The sequence below is a fragment of the Sturnira hondurensis genome, unplaced genomic scaffold (assembly GCF_014824575.4).
Source record: "Sturnira hondurensis isolate 20B ecotype Veracruz unplaced genomic scaffold, ASM1482457v3 Scaffold0016587, whole genome shotgun sequence".
NCBI lineage: Eukaryota > Metazoa > Chordata > Mammalia > Chiroptera > Phyllostomidae > Sturnira > Sturnira hondurensis.
In genome coordinates, this window is record NW_028089218.1 from 304,644 (window position 1) to 327,576 (window position 22,933).

At 56.1% G+C, this 22,933-nt stretch overlaps 3 protein-coding genes across 15 annotated transcripts in view; 2 read left to right on the forward strand and 1 right to left on the reverse strand.

The window, feature by feature from the left end:
• Positions 1-17,601, forward strand: part of MINK1 (misshapen like kinase 1) — a 68,947-nt gene extending 51,346 nt beyond the window's left edge. Inside the window, exons 3-34 of one of the 11 annotated variants that reach the window (XM_037066219.1) lie at positions 291-347; positions 419-544; positions 2,522-2,632; positions 3,082-3,172; positions 3,595-3,725; positions 4,051-4,105; positions 4,244-4,322; positions 4,572-4,747; positions 5,230-5,299; positions 5,669-5,882; positions 8,649-8,765; positions 9,235-9,321; positions 9,524-9,748; positions 9,967-10,140; positions 10,461-10,727; positions 11,508-11,593; positions 11,749-11,859; positions 12,007-12,119; positions 12,551-12,639; positions 12,858-12,881; positions 13,000-13,163; positions 13,615-13,720; positions 13,804-13,941; positions 14,161-14,269; positions 14,631-14,792; positions 14,898-15,041; positions 15,270-15,404; positions 15,593-15,693; positions 15,776-15,925; positions 16,011-16,170; positions 16,279-16,418; positions 16,751-17,601. In XM_037066219.1, the coding sequence (XP_036922114.1) occupies positions 291-347; positions 419-544; positions 2,522-2,632; positions 3,082-3,172; positions 3,595-3,725; positions 4,051-4,105; positions 4,244-4,322; positions 4,572-4,747; positions 5,230-5,299; positions 5,669-5,882; positions 8,649-8,765; positions 9,235-9,321; positions 9,524-9,748; positions 9,967-10,140; positions 10,461-10,727; positions 11,508-11,593; positions 11,749-11,859; positions 12,007-12,119; positions 12,551-12,639; positions 12,858-12,881; positions 13,000-13,163; positions 13,615-13,720; positions 13,804-13,941; positions 14,161-14,269; positions 14,631-14,792; positions 14,898-15,041; positions 15,270-15,404; positions 15,593-15,693; positions 15,776-15,925; positions 16,011-16,170; positions 16,279-16,418; positions 16,751-16,834 (3,996 nt within the window). In that variant the 3' untranslated portion in view covers positions 16,835-17,601. The remainder of the gene's footprint in view (positions 1-290; positions 348-418; positions 545-2,521; positions 2,633-3,081; positions 3,173-3,594; positions 3,726-4,050; positions 4,106-4,243; positions 4,323-4,571; positions 4,748-5,229; positions 5,300-5,668; positions 5,883-8,648; positions 8,766-9,234; positions 9,322-9,523; positions 9,749-9,966; positions 10,141-10,460; positions 10,728-11,507; positions 11,594-11,748; positions 11,860-12,006; positions 12,120-12,550; positions 12,640-12,857; positions 12,882-12,999; positions 13,164-13,614; positions 13,721-13,803; positions 13,942-14,160; positions 14,270-14,630; positions 14,793-14,897; positions 15,042-15,269; positions 15,405-15,592; positions 15,694-15,775; positions 15,926-16,010; positions 16,171-16,278; positions 16,419-16,750) is intronic. The other 10 variants (XM_037066220.1, XM_037066222.1, XM_037066227.1 and 7 more) reach the window with 10 other exon arrangements.
• Positions 17,602-18,072: 471 nt separating this feature from the next.
• On the reverse strand, positions 18,073-22,661 carry CHRNE (cholinergic receptor nicotinic epsilon subunit). 3 transcript variants are annotated; one of them, XM_037066232.1, is made up of 12 exons: positions 22,570-22,661; positions 22,166-22,308; positions 21,985-22,029; positions 21,757-21,866; positions 21,448-21,510; positions 21,058-21,158; positions 20,446-20,646; positions 20,253-20,367; positions 18,932-19,046; positions 18,665-18,851; positions 18,471-18,577; positions 18,073-18,359 (listed from the first exon to the last, which is right to left on the reverse strand). In XM_037066232.1, the coding sequence occupies exons 1-12, from the start codon at positions 22,613-22,615 to the stop codon at positions 18,210-18,212; spliced, it is 1,383 nt and encodes a 460-aa protein (XP_036922127.1). In that variant the 5' UTR covers positions 22,616-22,661; the 3' UTR covers positions 18,073-18,209. The 3 variants fall into 3 exon arrangements, with proteins under 3 accessions (XP_036922127.1, XP_036922126.1, XP_036922128.1); XM_037066231.1 differs by having other exon boundaries at positions 21,448-21,603; XM_037066233.1 differs by lacking the exon at positions 21,448-21,510.
• Positions 19,200-19,970, forward strand: CUNH17orf107 (chromosome unknown C17orf107 homolog). Its single transcript, XM_037066200.1, is given in 4 exon segments — positions 19,200-19,309; positions 19,406-19,583; positions 19,670-19,846; positions 19,848-19,970. Coding segments are annotated over 4 exon segments (588 nt in total).
• Positions 22,662-22,933: the final 272 nt, after the last annotated feature.

The following is a 22,933-nucleotide window of genomic DNA, read 5'->3' on the forward strand; positions in this document are numbered from 1 at the left end:
GTCCAAGCCAGAGAGGCTGGGACAGAACATAATATCTGTCACTCATCTGGCCTGAGTGTTTTAGGGGAGCAGACCCTTCATCTTTATCAAGCACAGAGTTTGGAAACTCATTCTTGGTAGGTTTTCTGGAGCCCACAGTTATTCCTGTGACCAAGTCTCTACACTGCGGTGTCTAACCACCATGAGAGACATTTTCTAAGACAAAAAACAGCCAAAGGTGTAGCTTCTTCCAGAGTCAAGCCCTCCTTGAGCGTGGACCCAGATCCCTCTATGCCTGTCTCTGTCTGCAGGGTCGGCACGTCAAGACTGGGCAGCTGGCTGCCATCAAGGTCATGGATGTCACGGAGGTAGGGAGCGGCTTGGGGCAGAGGGAGGGTTGGAGCATGAGAAGGGGGCTCACCACCTCCCACTCGCCTAGGACGAGGAAGAAGAGATCAAACAGGAGATCAACATGTTGAAAAAATACTCTCACCACCGCAACATTGCCACCTATTATGGGGCCTTTATCAAGAAGAGCCCCCCTGGAAATGACGACCAGCTCTGGGTGAGAAGTGTCTTCTGGCCTGTTCCCCTGCCTCCTCCCCCGTGCCCTGTCTGTCTCCAGGCTGCTTGTTGAAACTCTATGTCAGTGCCCAGAGTCTCCTTGCCAAGCCCTCTCTTCAGTCCCACAGCCTTTCCTGTGTGCAGATTGAGGGACCTCCTGACCCACACAGAGCCCCCAGCACTTTGCAGCCTCTAGTTGTCTGGGCCTTCTGGTAGCAGGGGTTCTGGGGTTTGCCCCTACCTTTGCCCTAACCAGTACCTTACCCTGTGTCCAGCAGGCACTTCACAGGTAGCAAGCAATGTAATCCTAGCAAGAGCTGGAAGAGACCCCAGGGAGGTTAGTTCATGAGCTCTCCTGCACTGGCGCAGCTCCTAGGAAAGGAACAGACCAAACTATCTGGTAGGCGGCAGGCGGTTTGGACCCTCCTGGCAGTTGCAAGCCCTCTGGATGACTGTCCTAACCAGCGCTCACTGTAGCACTTTCGGCCTCCCTCGAATTCCCTCCTGGCTCAGAACATTCCTGATTCCTTCAGCCTCCCTGCCTGGGCGCTGGGGCCAGCTGACTCCTCAGCCTTGTCCTCTCTAGTACTCACTCAGCCAGTCCCAAGGACAGAGCAGCAAGGAACCTGCCCAGGGCTGGGCTGAGGCTGGGGAGGGGGCGATGCCAGGGGTTGGAGTTCATTCCGCAGCTCCACTGGCAGCAGTTGCCAAATGAGTGAGTACTTCCTGAGCACCTTCTGTGTACCCTGCACAGATAAGTATAGATCATGGTCCCTGCTTTCGATGTACTTAAATCTTTTTGAAGGTACATAGACATACACATGCGTGCACACGAATATATTTCATACACACAAGGAAAGATGAGTGATGTGTCAGGTAGGTTTACCTGCCAACTGTGTCGTGAAGTGAGAGGTGCTTGGAGGGCTAGTGACCAGGTGCCCACGCGCCCCCTCCTGGACCTGTTGGACATTGTCTTCCCATGGCACTAGGCTCAGAAGTGGGACATATGCAAATTACCTCTCACATATGCAAATATACACGTCTTGCTACATTTTCTGTGTTGGGTGTGGCTTTTAGAAAAGATACCTTGAAAACGTTTGGACAGACGTGCTGGTCACCAGAGGGACTTCCCTGTTGGCACCTGCCTCTGGGTCTCCGTGGTTCTTCCCCCATCGGAGCTCTCCTCATCTCCCTGCTGTGGCCTGGCCTCTGGGGAGTTTCTCCCAAAGTGCCGCCAGGCTCCCTCCTGCAGCTCTCTGGTGGGCCCCATGCACTGCTTTGTCTCCAGCAGACCAGCAGCTTTGCTGATTCTGGCCCCTTTCCTGCGTCAGGATGAGAGTTGGCAAACTCCTTCTGTGAAGGGCCAGATAGTAAATATTTGGGGCTTTTGTGGGTCCTGCTGTCTGTCACAACTACTCGGCTCAGCCATTGTACCATAAAAGCAGCCATAGACAATACGTAAATGAATGGGCCTCGCTGTATTCCCCAAGGCCTTTATTTAGGACACTCCAATTTACATGTCATATGGTTCTTTGTTTTTTGTCAGCCATTTAAAAACGTAAAAACCATGCTTAGCTCATTGGCCATAGTTTGCTGACCTTGCTCCAAAGCAGTAGTTCTTACCCACTTCGGGGTTGTGGGTCCCAAAGAGGATCCGATGAGAACGTCAGACCCTCCCAGAGGAAAATGCACATACCCACCTCATCACGTCTGTAGTGTCAGGGACTCCTTGGGTTCCTACCCTGGACACAGACCATCCCCAGACCCACCTTCCCTGTCTTTTCCAGCTATGTTCCCTTCCCCCTTTTCTCCTAGTCTCAGGGAGTCCCCTGGCCTTTGTGAGGGGGTCACAGGGCCCCTCCTTTCCAGCCTACACCAGTTGTGGCCCCAAGGCCTCTGGTTCTCCTCCAGGGAGCTGGCAGGGGAAAGAGGGTTTACCTGATTTCTGCTTTCCCTTTCGGTGCTCCCTGGACCATAGCTGGTAATGGAGTTCTGTGGTGCTGGCTCCGTGACCGACCTGGTAAAGAATACAAAAGGGAACGCCCTGAAGGAGGACTGTATTGCCTACATCTGCAGGGAGATTCTGCGGGTAAGCACCAGGCCCCTCCCCTGCCTCCTGCTCCTGGGCCAGTCCCACTTGAGCTTCTCCCTGGCATGGACCCTCCCTGCACTAAGGAAGCAAACGGTGCCCTCCTTAAGGGCCAGATGGCCCTTAAGGGGCTTTTGTGGGGGGCCAGAGACAGAGTCCTAACTTGGGGGACTCTCAAGCTATTGGAGGAGATAGGTACCTCTGTTTCTAAGTTCCACTACTTCCCCACTTGCAGCCACACCTGCTAGGAATTCCCGGGAGCCACCATGCTGAGGGAGCACTCCAGAAAAGCTCAGCATGTCCTTGGGGACATGTGGAGAGGGCCAGCTCCTGTTGCCCAGCCCACCCAGACTGATGACTTCCCCTCCCCTTGTTTCAGTCAGTCCCGGTCCTCTTCTTTCCCACCCCCTCCAGCACCAAGGCTAATTTCCCCTACTGTCCTCCCCCAGGGTCTGGCCCATCTCCATGCTCACAAGGTGATTCACCGAGACATCAAGGGGCAGAACGTGCTGCTGACGGAGAATGCCGAGGTCAAGCTAGGTGCGCTGACTCCTTCCGTGCGGACGGGCCCACTCACCTCCAGGACACAGAGAGGCCCCTTTTCCCTCTGGTGGTTGAAGTCCCACAACCTGTAGGCTGGGAGGCTTGCTTTCTCATCTCCTCCCCAGGGATGCCCTGCCTTCTGCTGAAAATCACAGTTTTCCCCTTCCTACTTGTTGGGTCCTGTGCGGGTCCCTCTGGGGAGATGGGATATTTTGATCTGGGATGTTGTCCCATGGTCCTTTCATCTTGGCTGTCTTCCCAAGGTGCAGGAAGACTAGGTTAGGCTCTTTAGGATGTTGATGTGCTGTAAGAGGCTCCGGGGAGTGTCTGAGTACAGCAAAGACCGTAGCCCTTGCTGGGTCCAAGTTGAGGGGAGCACGTGGGACACTGTTATGAGCCCTCCCTCCCTGTCTCCTCAGTGGATTTTGGGGTGAGTGCTCAGTTGGACCGCACTGTGGGCAGGCGAAACACTTTCATTGGGACCCCTTACTGGATGGCGCCAGAAGTCATCGCCTGTGATGAGAACCCTGATGCCACCTATGATTACAGGGTACGGAGCAGACAGTGTGAAGCCTGGAGGCAGCCAAGGGGAGGAAGTGAGATGAGGCAATGGGCAGGTTGAAAATATTGGGGGCTTAAGCAATTTGGGGAGCAAAGTAAATGTCTCATGATGTGGGCACTGTGAGGGGTCAGCTGTGTGGGGAGCGTTTCGTGGCAGGGCAAGGACGGAGTACTGGCTGACTTGGAGGACACGCAGGTTAGCAGAGGGGCCTCGGGAGGGGGTGTGGGCCGTGGAGTGGTTCTGGAGGGACCAGGGGTAGCAGTTGAAGACAGTTGTCAGGAACATTCACCTGTGCCTTCTTTCCCCTCCACAGAGTGACATTTGGTCTCTAGGAATCACAGCCATCGAGATGGCAGAGGGAGCCCCCCGTAAGTGCCGAGTGTGGGAGGGAAGGGAGAGCCCAGAAGGGGGTCGCAGGGCAGAGGCCATGGGAGGTCGTGGTGGGAAGGGCTCCTTTGCTCTCCCAGCATGGCAGAGGGACTGATGGGGTCTCTTCTGTGTCCCAGCTCTCTGTGACATGCATCCCATGCGAGCCCTCTTCCTCATCCCTCGGAATCCGCCACCCAGGCTCAAGTCCAAGAAGTGGTAGGTCTAGGAAGGTCTCTGGACAAGGCCACCCCCATGATATAGCCCCCTGCTTCAGGCTTGGGTCCGTACTGTAGGGGAGGTGCTGGGCGGGGCTGGTGCTGCAGCTAGAGCATTAGGGGCGCTGGTGTTGGGATACGGAGAAGACAGGAGGGATGTCAAGATAGCTTTTTGATGAATGGTCTCCCCTTTTCCTCCTGTGACACCCCCTTCCGAGGGGGCCCTTCTAGTGTGAGCCATTGTTTCCAGGTCTAAGAAGTTCATCGATTTCATCGACACATGTCTCATCAAGACTTACCTGAGCCGCCCACCAACGGAGCAGCTGCTGAAGTTTCCCTTCATCCGGGACCAGCCCACGGAGCGGCAGGTCCGCATCCAGCTCAAGGACCACATCGACCGGTCTCGGAAAAAGCGAGGGGAGAAAGGTCCGTTGGGGAGGAGGGTGGTGGCAGGTCTCACTTCAGCCTCTGAAGGACTTTACAAGCCCTGGCTCCTCCTGGCTCCCATTCGGGCTCTCCTCCCAGACCCCAGTTTTACCTATCCAAAGAGATCTCCTTTCTCAGATGTCCAACCCCAGAGCACTTTTTCTCTTAACACCAATCCAAATCAGCCTTCCACGTGACTGTGGCCCCTTTACATCCTTACTTAAGCTTCCTGTTGAGCACATTCGTTTGTGAGTGCACGCACATTCAGCCACATCCCACCCATTATGGAGCCTAATCTCCATGTCTGTCCAGGCGCGAACCTGAGACCCACCGTCATTCCATTGCTCCAAAAAGGTGGGCAGGGGCCCAGGCATGTGGCCATCCGGACAGACCTTATTAGTTATCCCCATCTAAGGTCTCCCTAGCTCAGGGTGGGGTCTGGGGCACTGAGTGAAGAAACAGCAGTGATCTCCCCCCTGCAGAGGAGACAGAATATGAATACAGCGGCAGTGAAGAGGAAGATGACAGCCACGGAGAGGAAGGAGAACCAAGGTGGGCTGTTGGCAGATGGAGTTTGGGGACCACTTTCCATCTGAGGGTATTTCAGTAGTTCTTGGCTTGGGGACTATCAGTCTAGGAATGGTGGGTTAGCGACTCATAACACAACCTCTGAGTGCTGAGAAGAGATGGAATAAAGGAGCAGGTGTTGGAGAGAAGGTGGTTCGGGGCTGCAGGGTAGGGTACCACTGAAGGACCGGGCCCAAGACTGGACAGGGGAGAGAGCAGTTTTCCCGGTCACCTGGGAGTGACCAGAGGCACTCTCTGGTCCAGGTAAAGCACCCATCCAGGTGGCTTCCCAGGCATGAGAGTGGGAAATGACTGGGTTCTGACCTCAACCTTCATTGTGCCACCCTGACCCAGCTCTATCATGAACGTGCCCGGCGAGTCCACGCTACGCCGGGAGTTTCTCCGGCTCCAGCAAGAGAATAAGAGTAACTCTGAGGCTTTAAAGCAGCAGCAGCAGCAGCTGCAGCAGCAGCAGCAACGAGATCCTGAGGCACACATCAAACACCTCCTGCACCAGCGGCAGCGCCGCATTGAGGAGCAGAAGGAAGAGCGGCGACGTGTTGAGGAGGTGGGATTTCTGGGGAGGGCCTGGGCCCGGCCTGGGGAGCAACCTGTCCTGGTCCCATCCCTGGTTCCATTAGGGCAGTAGGGAGACAAGGGAACAAGCCAGGGTTTCCTAACCCCTTTTGTTCAGTGTGTATAGAAAGGTTGTGTTCTCTCTTAGGAGGTGGGCCCCCAGGTACACTGCCTGCTTGGCAGCCCTGTGTGCAAGGGCGTACTGTCAGCATTCCTTTAGAACAGAGCCATTTCTGAAAAGCCATACTGGTTCCCCACAGACAGGACTGTCCGTGTCCTTGTTTATACATACTTCTACACCAGATTTGTCTGGCTCCGTTTACCTTAAATTTGGGGGATCTAGGACTCTGCCTACAAACACTTCAGGCTTCTGGGCATCTTACTGTCAAGCAGTTGTTTGGTCTGAACATAAAGAGGCTTCTGAAGATTCTTCTTTTCATCCCTGGCTGGGTGGCTTAGTTGGTTAGAGTATCATCCCCTACATAAAAAGGTCGTGGGTTCAAGTCCTGGTTGGGGTGCATATGGGAAGCAACCAATTGGTGTTCCTGTATCTCCCTTTCTCTCTAAAATGAATAAACATTAAAAAAAAGAAGACCCTTTTACTTCGACTTTTTTTGGCTTACAGTTGCTGGAAAGTATAGTCTTGTCAGCTGGACTAATGGGACGTAGGAGAAATTTATTTTAATAGAGAACCTTATTTTTCAATATCTGCAGGGTTTTGTTTTTTTCAAAGATTTTACTCATGCATTTTTAAAGAGAGTGGAAGGGAGGGAGAAAGAGGGAAAGAAACATCAATGTGTGGCTCCCTCTAACACGCCCCCCACTGGTGACCTGGCCCCAACCCAGGCATTTGCCCCAACTGGGAATCAAACCAGCAACCCTTTGGTTCACAGGCCACACTCAGTGCAGTGAGGCCACACCAGCCGGTGTGCTGCCAGTTTTCTCTTTAACACCATCAGTACCAGTTTAAGACATATTTGTATCTGTGTACATATATATTTAAGTGTATGTATTTATTTTGTAGGGTGGGAAAGGCAAGGTATAGCTAGGTTGATTTTTAAAATGCCTTAAGTGGTCCTGACTGGCGTGCCTTAGTGGGTTGGGTGTCATCCCACAAACCAAAAAGTCGCTGTTTCCATTCCCGGTCAGGGCACACGCCTGGGTTTTGGGCTTAGGTCCCTGGCTGGGATCGAAAGGCTCCTGATCAGTGTTTCTCTTGCACATCAGTGTTTCCCTTCCTCTCTTTATCCCTTCCTTCCCCTTGCCTTAAAAATAAATAAATATTTTTTTAAAAAATGTCCTTGTGTAAGGATAAAAAAATTTTTTTTGGTATGGGTCATAAACATTCATAACTTCATTTTAGGATGAGAAAAAATTTTAATGCTTTTAAAATGCAACTGCCTTAAGTGCCCTGGCCTGGTGATTCAGTTGGTTGAAGTGTCATCTATACAACAAAAAGTTGCAGGTTTGATTCGCAGTCAGAGTGTTTGTATAGGAGGCAACCAGTTATTGTTTTTCCCTCTCTGTCTCTTCTTTCCTCTCTCTAAAATCAATAAACATGTCCTCGAGTGAGGATTAAAATATGTGTGTATATATATATATACATATGTATCTGTATATACATATATACACATTAAATGATGAAGTTTTTGTTGAAACAATTACATGATTTCAAAGTTCATAGAGAACTAACTTAACAAAAAAAGTAATAGAAGCATCTACAATGTCTGTGTACTGTTTCCCAAAGCAGGTCGCAGTGTTTGTTGAACAAAAAATAATCTGCAAGAAAACCTCCTACCAGAGAACAAGTGCAGATTTTTTTTTAGTAAATACTGTTTTCAGGTAGTTGAGTGGCAGAAAGTTGTGTCTCCCAGGGTGTTTCCCAAAGCAGGCCTGCCAGGCCCACATCCTAGAGAATGGCAGTGAAGTTCTCCCAACTGTAATGGCCTCTTAGGGCTTTCTCTCTCTCTCTCTCTCTCTCTCTCTCTTTTTTTTTTTTTGCTGTTACTTTCCCTTTGTTTCTCTTTCTGAACATGAAAGGTCCTTCTAAAGAACTTCCTTTTATTTTTGCTTCAGCTTAGATTTGTTGAGAAGTACTATCTTGTCATTTGTACTGATTGGAGGTGGGTGGGAGAAATTCATTTTAATAGCGATCTTTTCCTTTTTCTTTTTTTGGCCAGAGGGGTGGAGGGCTACAGGCCCTTTGGTCAGAAAGACAAAGTAAAGTGCAACCTGAGCTACCCGTGTTTGCCAAGGAGCTGCCCCAGTACTGCTCCTCTTGGTTGCTCTTCTGTGCATGGGCACCTGCTGCCCTCTTGTGGCCAAAGGCTATGGTTACAGTCCACTATTTGGATTTACAGACAGATTGAGAGGTTAAGAATATTATTGAAGGGTTTGTTGTTGACTCTGTTTTTTGGTGGGAGAGTGGATAGCGAAGGTATTATCCAGTTCTGCCCACTCTGAGGGCAGCAGCCAAGCTACTTAGTCTCTCTAGTCCCAAGTCTATTGGGACTAGTCTTAGACAAGTAATGTTTCCCAAGCCAAATCCCTATGGGCTCCTGTGTAGGGTAGGTAGGGTTATAGAAACAAGTTGAAGCCATTCTCTCAGCATCATCCCTAGTGAGAAGGAGATCTGCTCTAACTATCCTGCAAGGGTTCCCTTTCCAGGAGATGTCCAGGAGTGGGCTGGGATCCCTCCTTCCAAGGCCGTCTGAGTGTTCAGAGAAGCTCTTAAGACCACACCTGTCTTCACCCACAGCAACAGCGGCGGGAACGGGAGCAGCGGAAGCTGCAGGAGAAGGAGCAGCAGCGGCGGCTGGAGGACATGCAGGCCCTGAGGCGGGAGGAGGAGAGGCGGCAAGCCGAACGGGAGCAGGTACAGCGCCCCCAGCACACACTGCACACACCCCTTCCCTCCCCTGGCCGCCCTGCCCGCTCCTGCTGCCTGCCTCCCTGCTCCCCAGTACCCTTTCCTCCTTCTTTCCCTAACCCTAGATTCCTCCTATCTTTTCTAGCTTCACTCTTTCTCTCTGTTTTCTCCCACCCCTCAACCCCCCACCCTGGCTCCCTGCCCTCCTCCTGTCTCTGTGCCTTCATTCCCCATCTCTTGGCCCACCCCCAACCCCTCTCCCCTGCACCTTCTCTCATGGGCCTTCCACCCTGACTTCCTCCTCATTCCCTGCCCTCTTTGGGGTTCATCCCATCCCCGTCCTCTTTATTGCTCTTCCCTGCTGTCCTTCTCATCCTCCCCACACTGATCCCTTCTTCCTCCTCCAACTCCTTCGCCGCCGCCGCCTTTTCCTCTTTCCCTGCCCTTTGCCCCCCACCTCACCCCCACCCCCCAGGAATATATTCGTCACAGGCTAGAGGAGGAGCAGCGACAGCTCGAGATCCTTCAGCAACAGCTGCTCCAGGAACAGGCCCTACTGCTGGTAACGGGGTCCCCCAGCTTCCTCTGGGAAGATGCATATTCAGAGCTTCTCTGCAGAATGGGATGGAAACACTTCAGGGGAGGGGACTCATCCAGGCATCAAGGGAAGACATCTCTCTAGGCAGGAGAAAAGAAAGGGCATGCCGACTCTAACTTCTAGGGTTACACCTTGCTGAGCCCCCTCTTCCTACCCTTGGGCCCAGGAATACAAGCGGAAGCAGCTGGAGGAGCAGCGGCAGTCAGAACGTCTGCAGAGGCAACTGCAGCAGGAGCATGCCTACCTCAAGTCTCTGCAGCAACAGCAGCAGCAGCAGCAGCTTCAGAAGCAGCAGCAGCAGCAGCAGCAAGTTCTTCCTGGGGATAGGAAGCCCCTGTACCATTATGGTCGGGGCATTAACCCTGCTGACAAGCCAGCCTGGGCCCGAGAGGTACTCACTGCCTCTTTTGCTCCCTGAGACACCATCCTCCCAGTCCCACTGCCTGAGGCTGTACTGTAAGAAGCAGTCATTCCACACTGGCAGACACTTAGAAGGGGAAGGGAGTGCTCCACACAGGCGTGAGGGCTAGAGTGGTGGGGCAGGTTGGGACCTAAAGTTTGAGAACAGAGAAACAAAAGCTGGCCTGCTTGGCACCCTTCGTATCACAGGTGGAAGAGAGAACAAGGATGAACAAGCAGCAGAACTCTCCCTTGGCCAAGACCAAGCCAGGCGGCACAGGGCCTGAGCCCCCCATCCCCCAGGCCTCCCCTGGACCCCCAGGACCACTTTCCCAAACTCCTCCTATGCAGAGGCCGGTGGAGCCCCAGGAGGGACCACATAAGGTAAGTCTCTTCCCGTTCCTGTTTAACACACAGACATAGGGAGCCTTGTTCGGCCTAGATACGTACACACACACAAACACACATCCTTAGCCGGGGGTCATAGGCCTCAAGATGCATGGGCAGAGGCATCACCTGCTCGCTGCTGTATGTCTCTTCCTACATGTTACCTATTCCCAGGCTCTAGGAGCCCCTTTCATTCAAAGGAAAATTGGAAGCTGGAGGCTTTACTTGCCTGCCCCTTCCTCTCAGCCCAGGCCCCAGCTAACAAGTGGGGATGTGCACAGAGTGCACAGCCCACCCTCCCTGGTCTCTCCCTGCAGAGCCTGGTGGCACACCGGGTCCCACTGAAGCCATATGCAGCACCTGTGCCCCGATCCCAGTCCCTGCAGGACCAGCCTACCCGAAACCTGGCTGCCTTCCCAGCTTCTCACGACCATGACTCTGCTGCCCCCACACCCACTGCCACGCCCAGTCCCCGAGGAGCTGTCATCCGCCAGAATTCAGACCCCACCTCTGAAGGGCCTGGCCCCAGTCCCAGCCCAAACCCCCCAGCCTGGGTCCGGCAAGATAATGAGGCCCCACCCAAGGTAAGGACAGCCCTGTGGGACCCAGAAAGAGCAGAGAAATATAGCTGAGCCTTGAACAGTGTGGAGGTTTGGGGCACTGACCCCCTGCGCAGTCAGATGTCTAAGTGTAACTTTTAACTGCCCTAAAACTTCATTACTAACAGCACACTGTTGACCAGAAGCCTTACCAATAACATAGACAGTGGGTTAACATACATCTTGTATGTTATACGTATTGCATTCTGTATAGTAAAGTAAACTAGAGGGAGAAAGTGTTACTAAGAGAATCATAAAGAAGAGAAAGTACATTTACAGTACTGTACGCTTTCTTAAAAAACATCCGTGTATCAGTGGACCTGCGCAGTTCACACCCGTGTTGTTTGAGGGCCAACTACAGTAAGAGACGAAGTGGAGGGTGAGTGGGGGTACAGTGTAGTGGAGGTGGGTTCGGGGTTGGAAGGAGAGGCAAGGCACCCACCATGACCCCCACCCCGCAGAGGTTACCCGTCTGAGGGCACATGAAGGGCTCACGGTGACCCCAGGGGTGAGTGTGGGAGCGGAAGAAAGTACGGGGTGTTTGGGAAGCACGAGGAGCAGGCTCCCTAAGTTGGAGTCCCAGCTCTGCCATTCCTAACTTCACGACCCTGGGCAAACTAGTGCGCTTCCCTGAGCTCAGCTTGTTTCATAAAAGCCAGGAAAGCACCTTCCAGAACAAAATTGTTTTGGTTTGAACAAGTTGTTTATGGTTTCCAGCATAGTGCTAGCACCACACACCCTGACTCCTGTTTCTTCTCTCCTCAGGTGCCTCAGAGGACCTCATCTATCGCCACTGCCCTTAACACGAGTGGGGCTGGAGGGTCTCGGCCAGCCCAGGCTGTTCGCGCCAGGTAACACCTGAGTGAAGGCCAGTGGCAGGCTAGGGAGCGGGGTGGGGGCAGAGGGGAGTTTACCAGGTTACCCACTTAGGGGTGGGCAAGCCCAAAACAGTCACCTCAGCCCCCTCCCTGCCCTCGACCCCGGCACCCCTGTGCTCCATTCACAGACCTCGCAGCAACTCCGCCTGGCAAATCTATCTGCAAAGGAGGGCAGAGCGGGGGAGCCCCAAGCCTCCAGGGCCCCCTGCTCAGCCTCCTGGCCCGCCCAACACCTGTAGGTAATGGAGTTGTCCCCCTGGCTCACTCCCACCCTCACTTCTGTCACCTGCCTCCCCTGGTGATGGCTCCCTCTGCAGTACCGCTCAGCCCCACCGCCGGGGAGGGGAGCACTGTGTCTCCCTGACCCTGTCTCTGCTCTCCCGCAGTAACCCTGACCTCAGAAGAAGCGACCCTGGCTGGGAGCGCTCAGACAGTGTCCTCCCCGGCTCTCATGGGCACCTCCCCCAGGCCGGCTCTCTGGAGCGGAACCGTGTGGGAGGTACGTGAGCTTTGCCTGGTGGCCTGCTCTGAGGCCTGGACACAGTCTCCCGCAGGGTGGGTCCTGCCCTCGGCAGCTAGGGCCTGAGATACTCTCAGACGTGGCACAGGGGCTGGACCGGGCTGGGCATAGACCTCTGGGGCTCAAGCCTGAGAAGTCAGCCCAGGGTGTAGGGGTTTTTTTACCCCAAAGGTTTTCCTATTTTTAGAAAGAGGAGAAGGGAGGGGGAAAGAGGGAGAGAAACATCAGGGACCTGGCCTACAACCCAGGCACATACCCTGACCTGGGAATCGAAACAGCGACCCTTTGGTTGGTGGGGTGATGCCCAACCCACTGAGCTGCGCCAGCCAGGGTGCAGGATGTGGGTTTGAAGTCACGCCCTGTCCAAGTGTCAGTGACCTACCTGCCTTCTCTCTCCACATCATATCCAGCCTCTTCCAAACTGGACAGCTCCCCAGTGCTGTCCCCTGGAAACAAAGCCAAGCCTGAGGACCACCGCTCCCGGCCAGGCCGGCCCGCAGTAAGTCAGCAGGTGGCACCTGAGGCCCTGCCTTCTCTGGTCCAGGGCTTCTGGGCCAGCTCTGGAGTCTCAAGCCTGGGCGCCAGGGGCGGGGGTTTTGTTACTCTGCGTGCAAGGAGGGGCTGTGGGATTCCAGATGTACTTCTCAGTTACTAACCTTTGTTAACCTCTCTCCTGCCTCTTCCTGGCTGCCCTTCTTTCCCTGTGGCCCCTCCCAGAGCTATAAGCGAGCCATTGGTGAGGTTAGTGAGAAGGGGCCTGCTTGCGGGAGCCCCTGCTGTGATCCTGCCCCTTTTCCTCTGGCATCCTTTATACTGCTGCCCTCTCCCATCCCCTCCTCACACAGCCTCTCTCCTGCAGGATTTTGTGTTGCTGAAGGAGCGGACACTGGATGAAGCCCCTCGGCCTCCCAAGAAGGCCATGGATTACTCATCATCCAGTGAGGAGGTGGAGAGCAGTGAGGATGATGACGAGGAAAGCAATGGCGAACCATCAGAGGGCAGCAGAGACACCCCTGGGGCCCGGTATGGGGGCTCCTTGGGGGTGGGGGCATTCCCACATTGGAGACACCCCAACAGAATGGTTGCAGGTTGGGAGGAGGGGTCTCTGGGGCAAGTCTGAGGGAAGGTGGTTCCCCTTTCCTCAGAGTGTGGAGCCCTGGCTGTCAGTGCCAGTCAGTTCTCCTCCCTTTCTCTAGAGTGTGTGGTATGGGGCTAGAGGGGTTCCCACCCCTCTCCCACGGCCCTGTCACTAGGGGGTGGTCTCTTCCGGTGCCCCTCTACCACCGGCCTTCCCCAAGTGCCGGGCACAGGATGCCCAACAGCGAGGCGAAGGCTGCTCAGGGAGGTGGAGTGCCCCGTGGGTGGAATAGAGACTGAAACTGAAAGCACTAGGCCTCCTGCTCTGATCTGCTCTTGTGCCACTTGGGTGGCAGGGAGGACCTGAAGGGCCCTATGACCTTCCTCTCTCCCACAGCAGTGATGGGGACACAGACAGCGTCAGCACCATGGTGGTCCATGATGTGGAGGAGATAGCTGGGACCCAGACCCCCTATGGGGGTGGTACCATGGTGGTCCAGCGCGTGAGTAGGCACCCCATTCTTTCCAGCACTTACCATGACCCGCCTTGGCCCCAGTACTAGCTTCCTTCACTCTGTGTCTTTAGACTCCAGAAGAGGAGCGAAGCCTGCTGCACGCAGACAGCAACGGCTACACAAACCTGCCGGATGTGGTCCAGCCTAGCCACTCCCCCACTGAGAGCAGCAAAGGTCAAAGCCCCTCCTTAAAGGATGGAGGCAGTGATGTAAGTGGGTGCAGGCAGGCCCATGGGGTGAGGGGAAGGCGTTGGCAGTGGGTAGGAGATCAGGGGCTGCCCGGGGGTACTGCACTGGGTGGGCAGAGCACCTGGGAGCCAGTTGGCTAGGATTCCCCCTGGAGGACACGGGGCCTAGGAACCATGGCTGGGAGTGGGCCAGTGGCTAGGCCTCACGTGTCTGCCTGACTGCTGCCCCCACCCCCACAGTACCAGTCTCGTGGGCTGGTGAAGGCCCCTGGCAAGAGCTCCTTCACGATGTTTGTGGACCTAGGCATCTACCAGCCTGGAGGCAGTGGGGACACCATACCCATCACAGGTGAGGAGGGAAGGACAACTCTGGCATGAGGCCTGCAGAGGGGTTGAAGGTAATGCTCCGGTGATGTGGCTTCACAAAGCTGTCATCCTGCCCTTTGACCTGAGCACCTGCCCTGGCACAGGGCCAACAAAAGCTTCTGAGGCCACTTTGATCCAAGAGGGAGAATGCTCAGAGCTGCACAGGGGCCTGCGTAGTAGACCGAGGACATTGCCAGGCCTCTTGGCTCTGTTTCGGCTCCTCCAGGCACCTGTGCCATTCTCTGTCCTGCGCATTCGAGGGGCCGAGACCAAGGGTAAGGGCAGGGTAAGGAGAGACAGGGCCAGGGAGCAGCAGCCCACCACACTGTGCTTCTCCTCCACAGCCCTAGTGGGCGGAGAGGCCAGCCGGCTTGATCAGTATGATGTGCGGAAAGGCTCTGTGGTCAACGTGAACCCCACCAACACACGGGCCCACAGTGAAACCCCTGAGATTCGAAAGTACAAGAAGCGATTCAATTCCGAGATCCTCTGTGCAGCCCTCTGGGGTAAGCCAGGGCTGGGCAGGAGAGGAGGAGCTGGGTACGTCCCTGCGCTCCTGGTCCAGTGAGGGCCTGGCTCTGCCCTGACCTGCCCAAGGGCTTCTGTTGCAGGTGTCAACCTGCTGGTGGGCACGGAGAACGGGCTGATGTTGCTGGACCGAAGTGGGCAGGGCAAGGTGTATGGACTCATTGGGCGGCGGCGCTTCCAGCAAATGGATGTGCTGGAAGGACTCAACTTGCTCATCACCATCTCAGGTGTGTGTGTGGAGTAGGGGGCTGGGAAGGGGGTGCTCAGCTCCTTGGCTCTCTGGTACCCTCTTCAGCCTGGGCAGAGGGCAACCTTGGTCCAGGAGTGAGAAGGTGGGGCCACTTTTATCAGCCCTTGTGGTATGCAGAAAAAGATGGAGAGGAGGCAGAATCTTGACCTTCAATAAGTGTGTGTGTGTGTGTGTGTGTGTGTGTGTGTGTGTCCTTGTCGCTCAGGGAAAAGGAACAAACTGCGGGTGTATTACCTTTCCTGGCTCCGGAACAAGATTCTGCACAATGACCCAGAAGTAGAGAAGAAGCAGGGCTGGACCACTGTGGGGGACATGGAGGGCTGCGGGCATTACCGTGTTGGTGAGGAGGGCACAACAGAGTGGCCAGGGCACAATTTATTCATGAAAAGAGAGAGGGGGCTTGGGCTCAAGGGTCCTGAAGCCAGAGACTTGGGGCCTGGCAGTGGGGGTATAATGACAGACCTGTGGGAGGGGGCTGGCAGCCGAAGGAGGGGGGGTCCCAGTGCCCCTTTTCTTTCCTGCCCCCAGTGAAATATGAACGTATTAAGTTCCTGGTCATCGCCCTGAAGAACTCTGTAGAGGTGTATGCCTGGGCCCCCAAACCCTACCACAAATTCATGGCCTTCAAGGTAATCCCACCTCAGCCCCCCAACCCTGTTCCAAGGTCTGACTCCTCCGCCTGTGTCCCCTGACCCCTTCTCTCCTCCACAGTCCTTTGCTGACCTGCCTCACCGCCCTCTGCTGGTAGACCTGACAGTAGAGGAGGGACAGCGGCTCAAGGTCATCTACGGCTCCAGCGCCGGCTTTCACGCGGTAGATGTCGACTCGGGGAACAGCTACGACATCTACATCCCTGTCCATGTAAGTGTGGTGGGGCCGTGGGCAGAGGGGGACCACCAGTCTATGTTCCAGACTTGGGGAGTGCAGCCCACTTTCTCCTCCCCAGATCCAGAGCCAGATCACTCCCCATGCCATCATCTTCCTCCCCAACACCGATGGCATGGAGATGTTGCTGTGCTACGAGGACGAGGGCGTGTACGTCAACACGTACGGGCGGATCATTAAGGATGTGGTGCTGCAGTGGGGAGAGATGCCCACCTCTGTGGGTGAGTGTGGTGCCAGTGCCCAGCCGCAGGCCTCATCTCCCCGAGCTGGCCTGGGAGTGGGCCTGGACTGCAGCCCACTCACTGCCCCTCACCTCCCTTCTCTCGCAGCCTACATCTGCTCCAACCAGATAATGGGCTGGGGTGAAAAAGCCATTGAGATCCGCTCTGTGGAGACAGGCCACCTGGACGGGGTCTTCATGCACAAACGAGCTCAGAGGCTCAAGTTCCTGTGCGAGCGGAATGACAAGGTGGGAGCCCTGCCCCTGGAAAAGTACCAGGGCCCTGAATGGGGTTGGCTTCCAAGACCCTCGGTCCCCACCAAGGAGGTGACAGTTGTGGAGCCTTCCTAATAGAGGGTCCTTGGGGAACACAACACTTAGTTATGTCCTGTTCTCCCCTCCCCTTCAGTTTCTGGGAACTCTGACCCTTTCATCCCAGAGGTCTAGCAGGTGCCCTCTGCCCCCAGCATTTCTGCCCCTTAGGGGGATGGTGGTAACCCTGAGAAATGAAACTCTGCAGCTTCTCCCTCTCCCAATTAATTGAGCTCCCCTTCTTTGGTGACTTCTCTTTCCCCACTCAGGTATTCTTTGCATCAGTCCGCTCCGGGGGCAGCAGCCAAGTTTACTTTATGACCCTGAACCGCAACTGCATCATGAACTGGTGACAGACCCTGGGCTGGGGCTCTCCCACAGGAGCCCAGCTCTCTCCCCACAGCCAGACTTCCCAGGCCGCCCTGCTTTCCCCTCCTTGGGCTTTTGCTTTTACTGATTTGATTCACTGGAGCCTGCTGGGAACGTGACCTCTGACCCCTGATGCTTTTGTGATCACGTGACCACCCTCTTCCCCAACATGTTCTCTCCCCAAAACTGTGCCTGTCCCATCTTCTGGGGAGAGGCACAGCTTCCCTTTAACAGGACCTGAGTGGGCCTAGCCCCATCCCCCCTTTTCTCCACTAAAGAGGAGAGTGCTTGGGGCTTGGGCCACATACCCCACTGCTGCTGATTGGGCAGGGCCCTGGGCCCCTTTATTTGCACGTCAGGGGAGCCGGCTCCCCCCTTGAATGTACCAGACCCTGGGGGGGTGTCACTGGGCCCTAGATTTTAGGGGCATCACCAGCCACTCCAGGGGCAGGGACCATTTCCTCATTTTCTGAAAGCACTTTAATGATTCCCCTCCCCCCAAATCCCAGGGAATAGAAGGGGGACCCCGCCAGCCAAAACATCTCCCCCTTTACAATCTCCATCTCTTCTAGCCCCTGCCCTTCCCTGGAGGAGGGAGGGGGCAGGGAGCTCTCCCTCTCCACACCCACTTGCCTGCGTCTGTATATAATGTGAGCAGCAAGTAGCCCTGTTCCCTCCCTGCCCCAACCCTCCTCATTGTAGTGGCCTTGGACACCCTGTTTGTTAATAAAGACAATTCAACCAGCTCCCACCATTTCTGGCCCCATTTTATTGTTTCCTGTCACAATCCAGATACTAGCCAGGGCAAGCAATCAGAGTTGGGGTGAAGAGGGCAGGGTGGGGTGGAATCTACAATGAGTCTTATGGGGAAGCAAGTGGGCAGAGCCAAGAAAAATCTAGAAGAAATGGCTGAAGGGGAGGGTCAAGGCCTCCTCAACCTTAAACCTGTGGGCCCGTGGGGGACCTGCCCCAAGGGCACCTGCCCTAAGGGCACCTGGTCCTCTCCCAAAAAAGAGACCTGACTTCCTGGCTGCCCAGTAGATAAAGATAGGCTAGAGGCTTACAGGGCTATGGGGTCCTGTGGGGCTGGGGCCTGGTGAAACTGGGAGATGATCAGGCTGAAGCTGGGATGGTCTTTGCTGTCCAGAGGATTGGCACCCACGAGCCTGCTTGAATAGCCATCTGCCCTCCTGACCCCTGCACATCAACCAGACACGCCCACTTGCGCACACATAGGGCACTGATTTATTATTGGCAGTGGTAAAGTCAGAACATAGCAGTGGCAAAAACTTGTTTTTCAAAATCGATTCCTTGTGGAAATGGATAGGAAGTTGAAATCCATGCGACCACTGCCCAGGTCTACATACACGGAGGGTAGGGCAGTTCAGGCACTTTGTTGAAGTAGCCCCCGAGGAAGATGACGCTGGAGCCCACAGTGAAGAGCACCAGAGCGGCCCAGAAGCAGATGTTGTCTAGGGCCTTCCCCATGCGCACCCAGTCGGACACCTCCTGGGGAAGGGCCAGGCGCAAGCTGAATCCCGACAGGCTGCGGGGTCCTGCAGCACGAGAGCTAGCGGGGGTCTCCGCACCGCCCCACCCCACCTCTGGCTCCTGCCCCACCTCTCCGGTGGCCTCCTGGTCTCGTGTGCTCTCGGCTACGAAGTTCACAGCATCCACGCAGCAGCGGATTTCGGGGGCGGCGACACCCAGGCTCTGGCAGAGGGCAGCTGGGGGAAGGTTGGCCAGTAGCCTCAGGGTCGGTTATTAGCCCACTGCAAGCGACCGTATTGGCCCACTCAGGCCACTCTGCTTACCCGTCCAGGGCCCGTGCCGGTACCTCTGCCCTTCAAACACGAGCTCGCTCCGCGGCTTTTTTAGTATCAGCTCCTCCGCGCGGAGCAATATGCCCACGGAAGATGCACGCCTCGGAGGCGAGGAGGCCCGGGGGGTCTCCAGAGGCTGGCCAGAGCCCAAGAAGCGTGGTAGCAGCTCCAACAAGACCTAGGGGCGGGCGGGGGTGGTAATCAGCTTGAAGTCCCGCCTCCCGCTCCCCACCCAGCCACCTCTTGCCCTGAGCTTACTTGACGCAGCCGCGGGGATATGGCGTGAGTAGTGGGGGTCCGCAAAGACACGTTGAGCACAATGACGCAATTCATAACAATGAGTGTGGCGACCACCATGACAAAGATGAGGTACCTGGGGAGCCCGGAGTCCGTGACATCACAGCCTCCCCAGGACCTGAGTCACGGTTAGAATCATGGGTCCTTTGATTTCACAAGCACACTCCTCCGCCGCAGGTGGAGTGCGGCCTCCCTCAGCTCAGCGGCTTCTCGGCAGGGCCAGACGCGCATGTCCCGGCCCTTCTCTCTCCTGCTGCCTGTGGCAGCCGTGAAGTGGGCCCCCAGCTCCCTGGAAGCCCTGCTGAGGGTCTACCACTTCCTCAGTTCCACGAAGGTGAGGTGATGCCCTGGCCGGTCACCTGGAGACCCTCTGGAAAGGTCTCCAGCAACCCCCACCATGACCTCTGTCCTATGAGCTGGCGGCTCTACTGCCCCCCTCCAGCTCCCTCTTCTGTCTTCCCCGGAACTCACTGTGGCCACAGCTCAGGAGCATCTGGAGCAGAGGTCCAGAGAACTGAAGTCCCTGGAGCTGCCCACCCCAAAGCCTACCCTGGGGCTGATGGTAAGAGAGACCGTGTCCAGTATCATTAACTTCGGAGCCACCTTGTTAGAGGTGGGGCGCTGAGGGGCTGAGGAGGAACAGGGGAAGAGGATAGGGACCTCTGCAGCGCCCCCACAACCCCAGTACCCCCAATGAAGATCTCAGCCCTTTGGCTACAGCAGGAGGTGCGGCTCCCGCAGAACGACAGCAGCAGCCCGGGGCCAGCTGCAAACGCCTGCCAGGCAGGGCAGGGGGCCCCGGGAGCAGGCGCTTCGGGCTCGAGCTTCGGGCTCCTGCTCCAGGGCGCGTGGCTGTGCCTATGTGGATGGGGTCTGCCAACGGTCCGCCTCATTTCTGCAGCAATGTAGACGCTGGCTGGGCCTCAAAATCCCCGGGGAACCGGTGAATTCAGGATGGGGAGGTGTTAGGGGCCAGAGGTGGTGCGGTTGTAGGCACTGAGCTGCCCTACCCCTCAACAGACACTCGGGAGACCTCAAAGTGGCGTCCAGCAGCAGTGGGGAGGACGGAGGACCAGAGCACCAACCGTAGTCCCAGCCCCACCCGGCGTTCAGATAAAGCCCAGGCGGGGTCCAGACAGCCAAAGCTGCTCCCAGAGTCTTTTGGTTTTGGCCTCACTAACCCCGACCGCACCCTTCCTCGCTCCGCCCGGTGCCATTCCCGCTCCGCCCTTCGCGCTAGCCACGCCCCCTCAGGGCGCCGCCTGCCCCCTGGTGCCCTCACCTGCCCAGCAGTGGCACACTCAGAGACGTCTCTGGGGTTTTCTGGGCGATTAGGAACAAGAAGACGGTCTGGGCGAGTAGGACGTTGATGGACACGGTGCATTTCTGGCCACCGGCTGGAGGGAGCGCCCAATAAGAGCGGATGCCCCTCCCCCGAAACGAGCCTGGCTATGGGGATGGGGCCGACTCCTTACCCTGCGCCGGCAGGAAGTAGGCGAGCAGCACGAGGCCTGAGATTAGCACACAGGGCACAATGATGTTAATGATGTAGAAGAGCGGCTTCCGGCGAATAATGAGCGTGTAGATGACGTCGGTCTCCCCTGGACCATCGGCGGAGCCAGCGTCATGGCGGCGGATCACCCCGGGGCAGAAGTCAATGGCCCACTCGCCGTTCTCTGCAGGACAGACAGGTGGCGCGGTCAGCCTGCTCTCAGGGTTGGGGCGCCCTGCTTTGAGGCTCCGCCCCGGAGGGTGGGAGCCCAGAACTCCTGGCGGAGGAGTGTGGCAACCGTCTAGACCAGGCTGGGTGGGGCAGGTGGTCTGGACTGCTTGGGCCTTGGGCCTTGGGCCGTCGGTACGAGGGCGAACAGGGCAGGGGCAGAAAGGGGTATACGCGGTGAGGTTCGGGACGACCGCGAGGAAGTAGAACTAGTCGGGCAATGGAGAACGATTTCAGGAAGGGGGCAAATTAGAGCGCGGTCGTCAAAGTCAATCCTAGCGTTGACGGTCTGGGGCGGCCCCATTTTGCAAGTCGTTTCTCTGGACCCCGTCTAGAAGCGGGTTTTCGGGGCAGGAGAGGACCTCACCTGTATAGGCCTCAGTGTCGATATCGATCTTGCTGATGGTCTCGCCTGCATCATCCACCGCAAAGACGAACTCTACCTCTTCGGCATTGTACGTCTGAGAGCTGCGGAGCCCCCACCCCAGAAACTCGAGTCCAAGTTTTAGCCTCAGGCCCTGCTCTGGAAGCTATCCAGAGATCTATCTGCATAATAACGCCCCACCCCATTACCCAGATCACGCCTAGATATTTCCATCCCCTACTTTTAATTCCCTGGAACAGCCCCAACCCCTTCTAGAGTCTGGGCCCGGCCCCAGCACAAAAGCCCCGCCTCCATATTAATATTGCCCTTATGGCCCGCCCTCTGCTCGGTTAATCCCGTAACGCTCCCGGGCCTCTGAGTGACACTGCCCACCGGAAGACGAGCGAGCAGTTCTGCCAGTCGAAGGGGAAGTAGGTGACTTCCACGGCGCAGGTGCTGCGGTAGATGGCCGGGGGCAACCAGCCCACTGAACCGCCCTCGTAGACCAGCACGTTGGCTTCGTGGGCCACGCCGAACTGGCCGTCAATACTGTGGGCTCCCAGAAACCCAGCGTTTGCGAGGTCCGCGCCCCCTGGCCCTGCGAGCAGCCCGCCTCCCCTCCCCCACCCTGCCCCAACCAGGTCCAACCCAGCCCCCTCAGGCCTCAGCGTCCTTCCAGCTTGGCTTCCGCTCGGTCCTCACTTGTTTTCCAGCACAATCTCTGGTAACCATACGAGTTTTGCAGGGACCCGCAGGCTCTCTATGCCCCCAAAGTCGCTCTTGCTGTAGTTGAGTCGGTAATCATGCCAGTCCTAAGGGGTGGAGACAGAAGGACGTGTGCCCTGCGACTCCCGCCTGGTGCCGGGGAGGAGTTTGGGAGAAAAGGGTCCCCTGGGCAAGACCTCACACTGTCCGCCGGGTTCGACTCACGAGTCCAATCCAGACGCTGGTGGTGAGGGTCTCCTCTTTCTCGTTCTGCGCACGGGAGATTAGGATGATTGAAGCGGATTCCAGGGCCAGGAGTGAGCTTTAGGACAGAGCTCAGCGGTTGGGGCCGGAGGTGGAATGTTAAGCTTAGAGACGCGCTTGGAGTACAAGTAAGGTATCTTACCAGTGAGATCAGGTTGGTCAGGGTGACCTTGAATGCGATGGTGACAGTGTCCTCAGACCGTCTCACTGGCCTGCGTCCTGGGTCATAGTTGTCAAAAAGATGGTGATAAAGGCGCAGCTCCTCATTCTTCCCCTCACCTCTGCCTGGGGCGTCAAACAGTGGAGTCACTAGAGATGAAGAGGCTAGGTGGTCTCTCCCATCCCCTCTGGGTCTGCGCAGACTCTCTGTGCCTCATTGCGTCTGCCTCAGAGACTGTGTATTTTTCCATATGTGTCTTCTTAACCAACAGCATTGTGTCTGGGGACCAAATGTTGCACCCCAGTCTACATCTTGGTTTGTCTTGTTTCTTCAGGTTGGTATCTCCGTGTGGGTATCCAACCACCTCCCTTGACCCCCGTTCATACCGAGAAGCTGCAAGAGGAATAGGGCGCTGAGCAGAGCCACGGCCATCCCGCTGTCTGGTCCTCGGGGTTATTCTGAGCTTTGGCAGGCTTGGAGCTGGGCAGGCCAAAGCGTTTGAGTGAGGGGGAGGAGGGTGTTAGTTCCGGGCTGGGTTAGGGGACTGTCACATAATCCTTTTACCACCCCTACTGCAGCCAGGAACATCTTGTCTACTTTCAGAGACAGCTGCCTCACCCCATGTTCCCTGCCTCACCCCACCTCAGCATCCTTTGCCTTGTCTTTGGCGACCTCTCCCAGCTACAAATCTGATCTCATGACTGGAGCAGGCTGGATTCAGGTGAACAGGTCCTTTAAGAGCACCTGGAA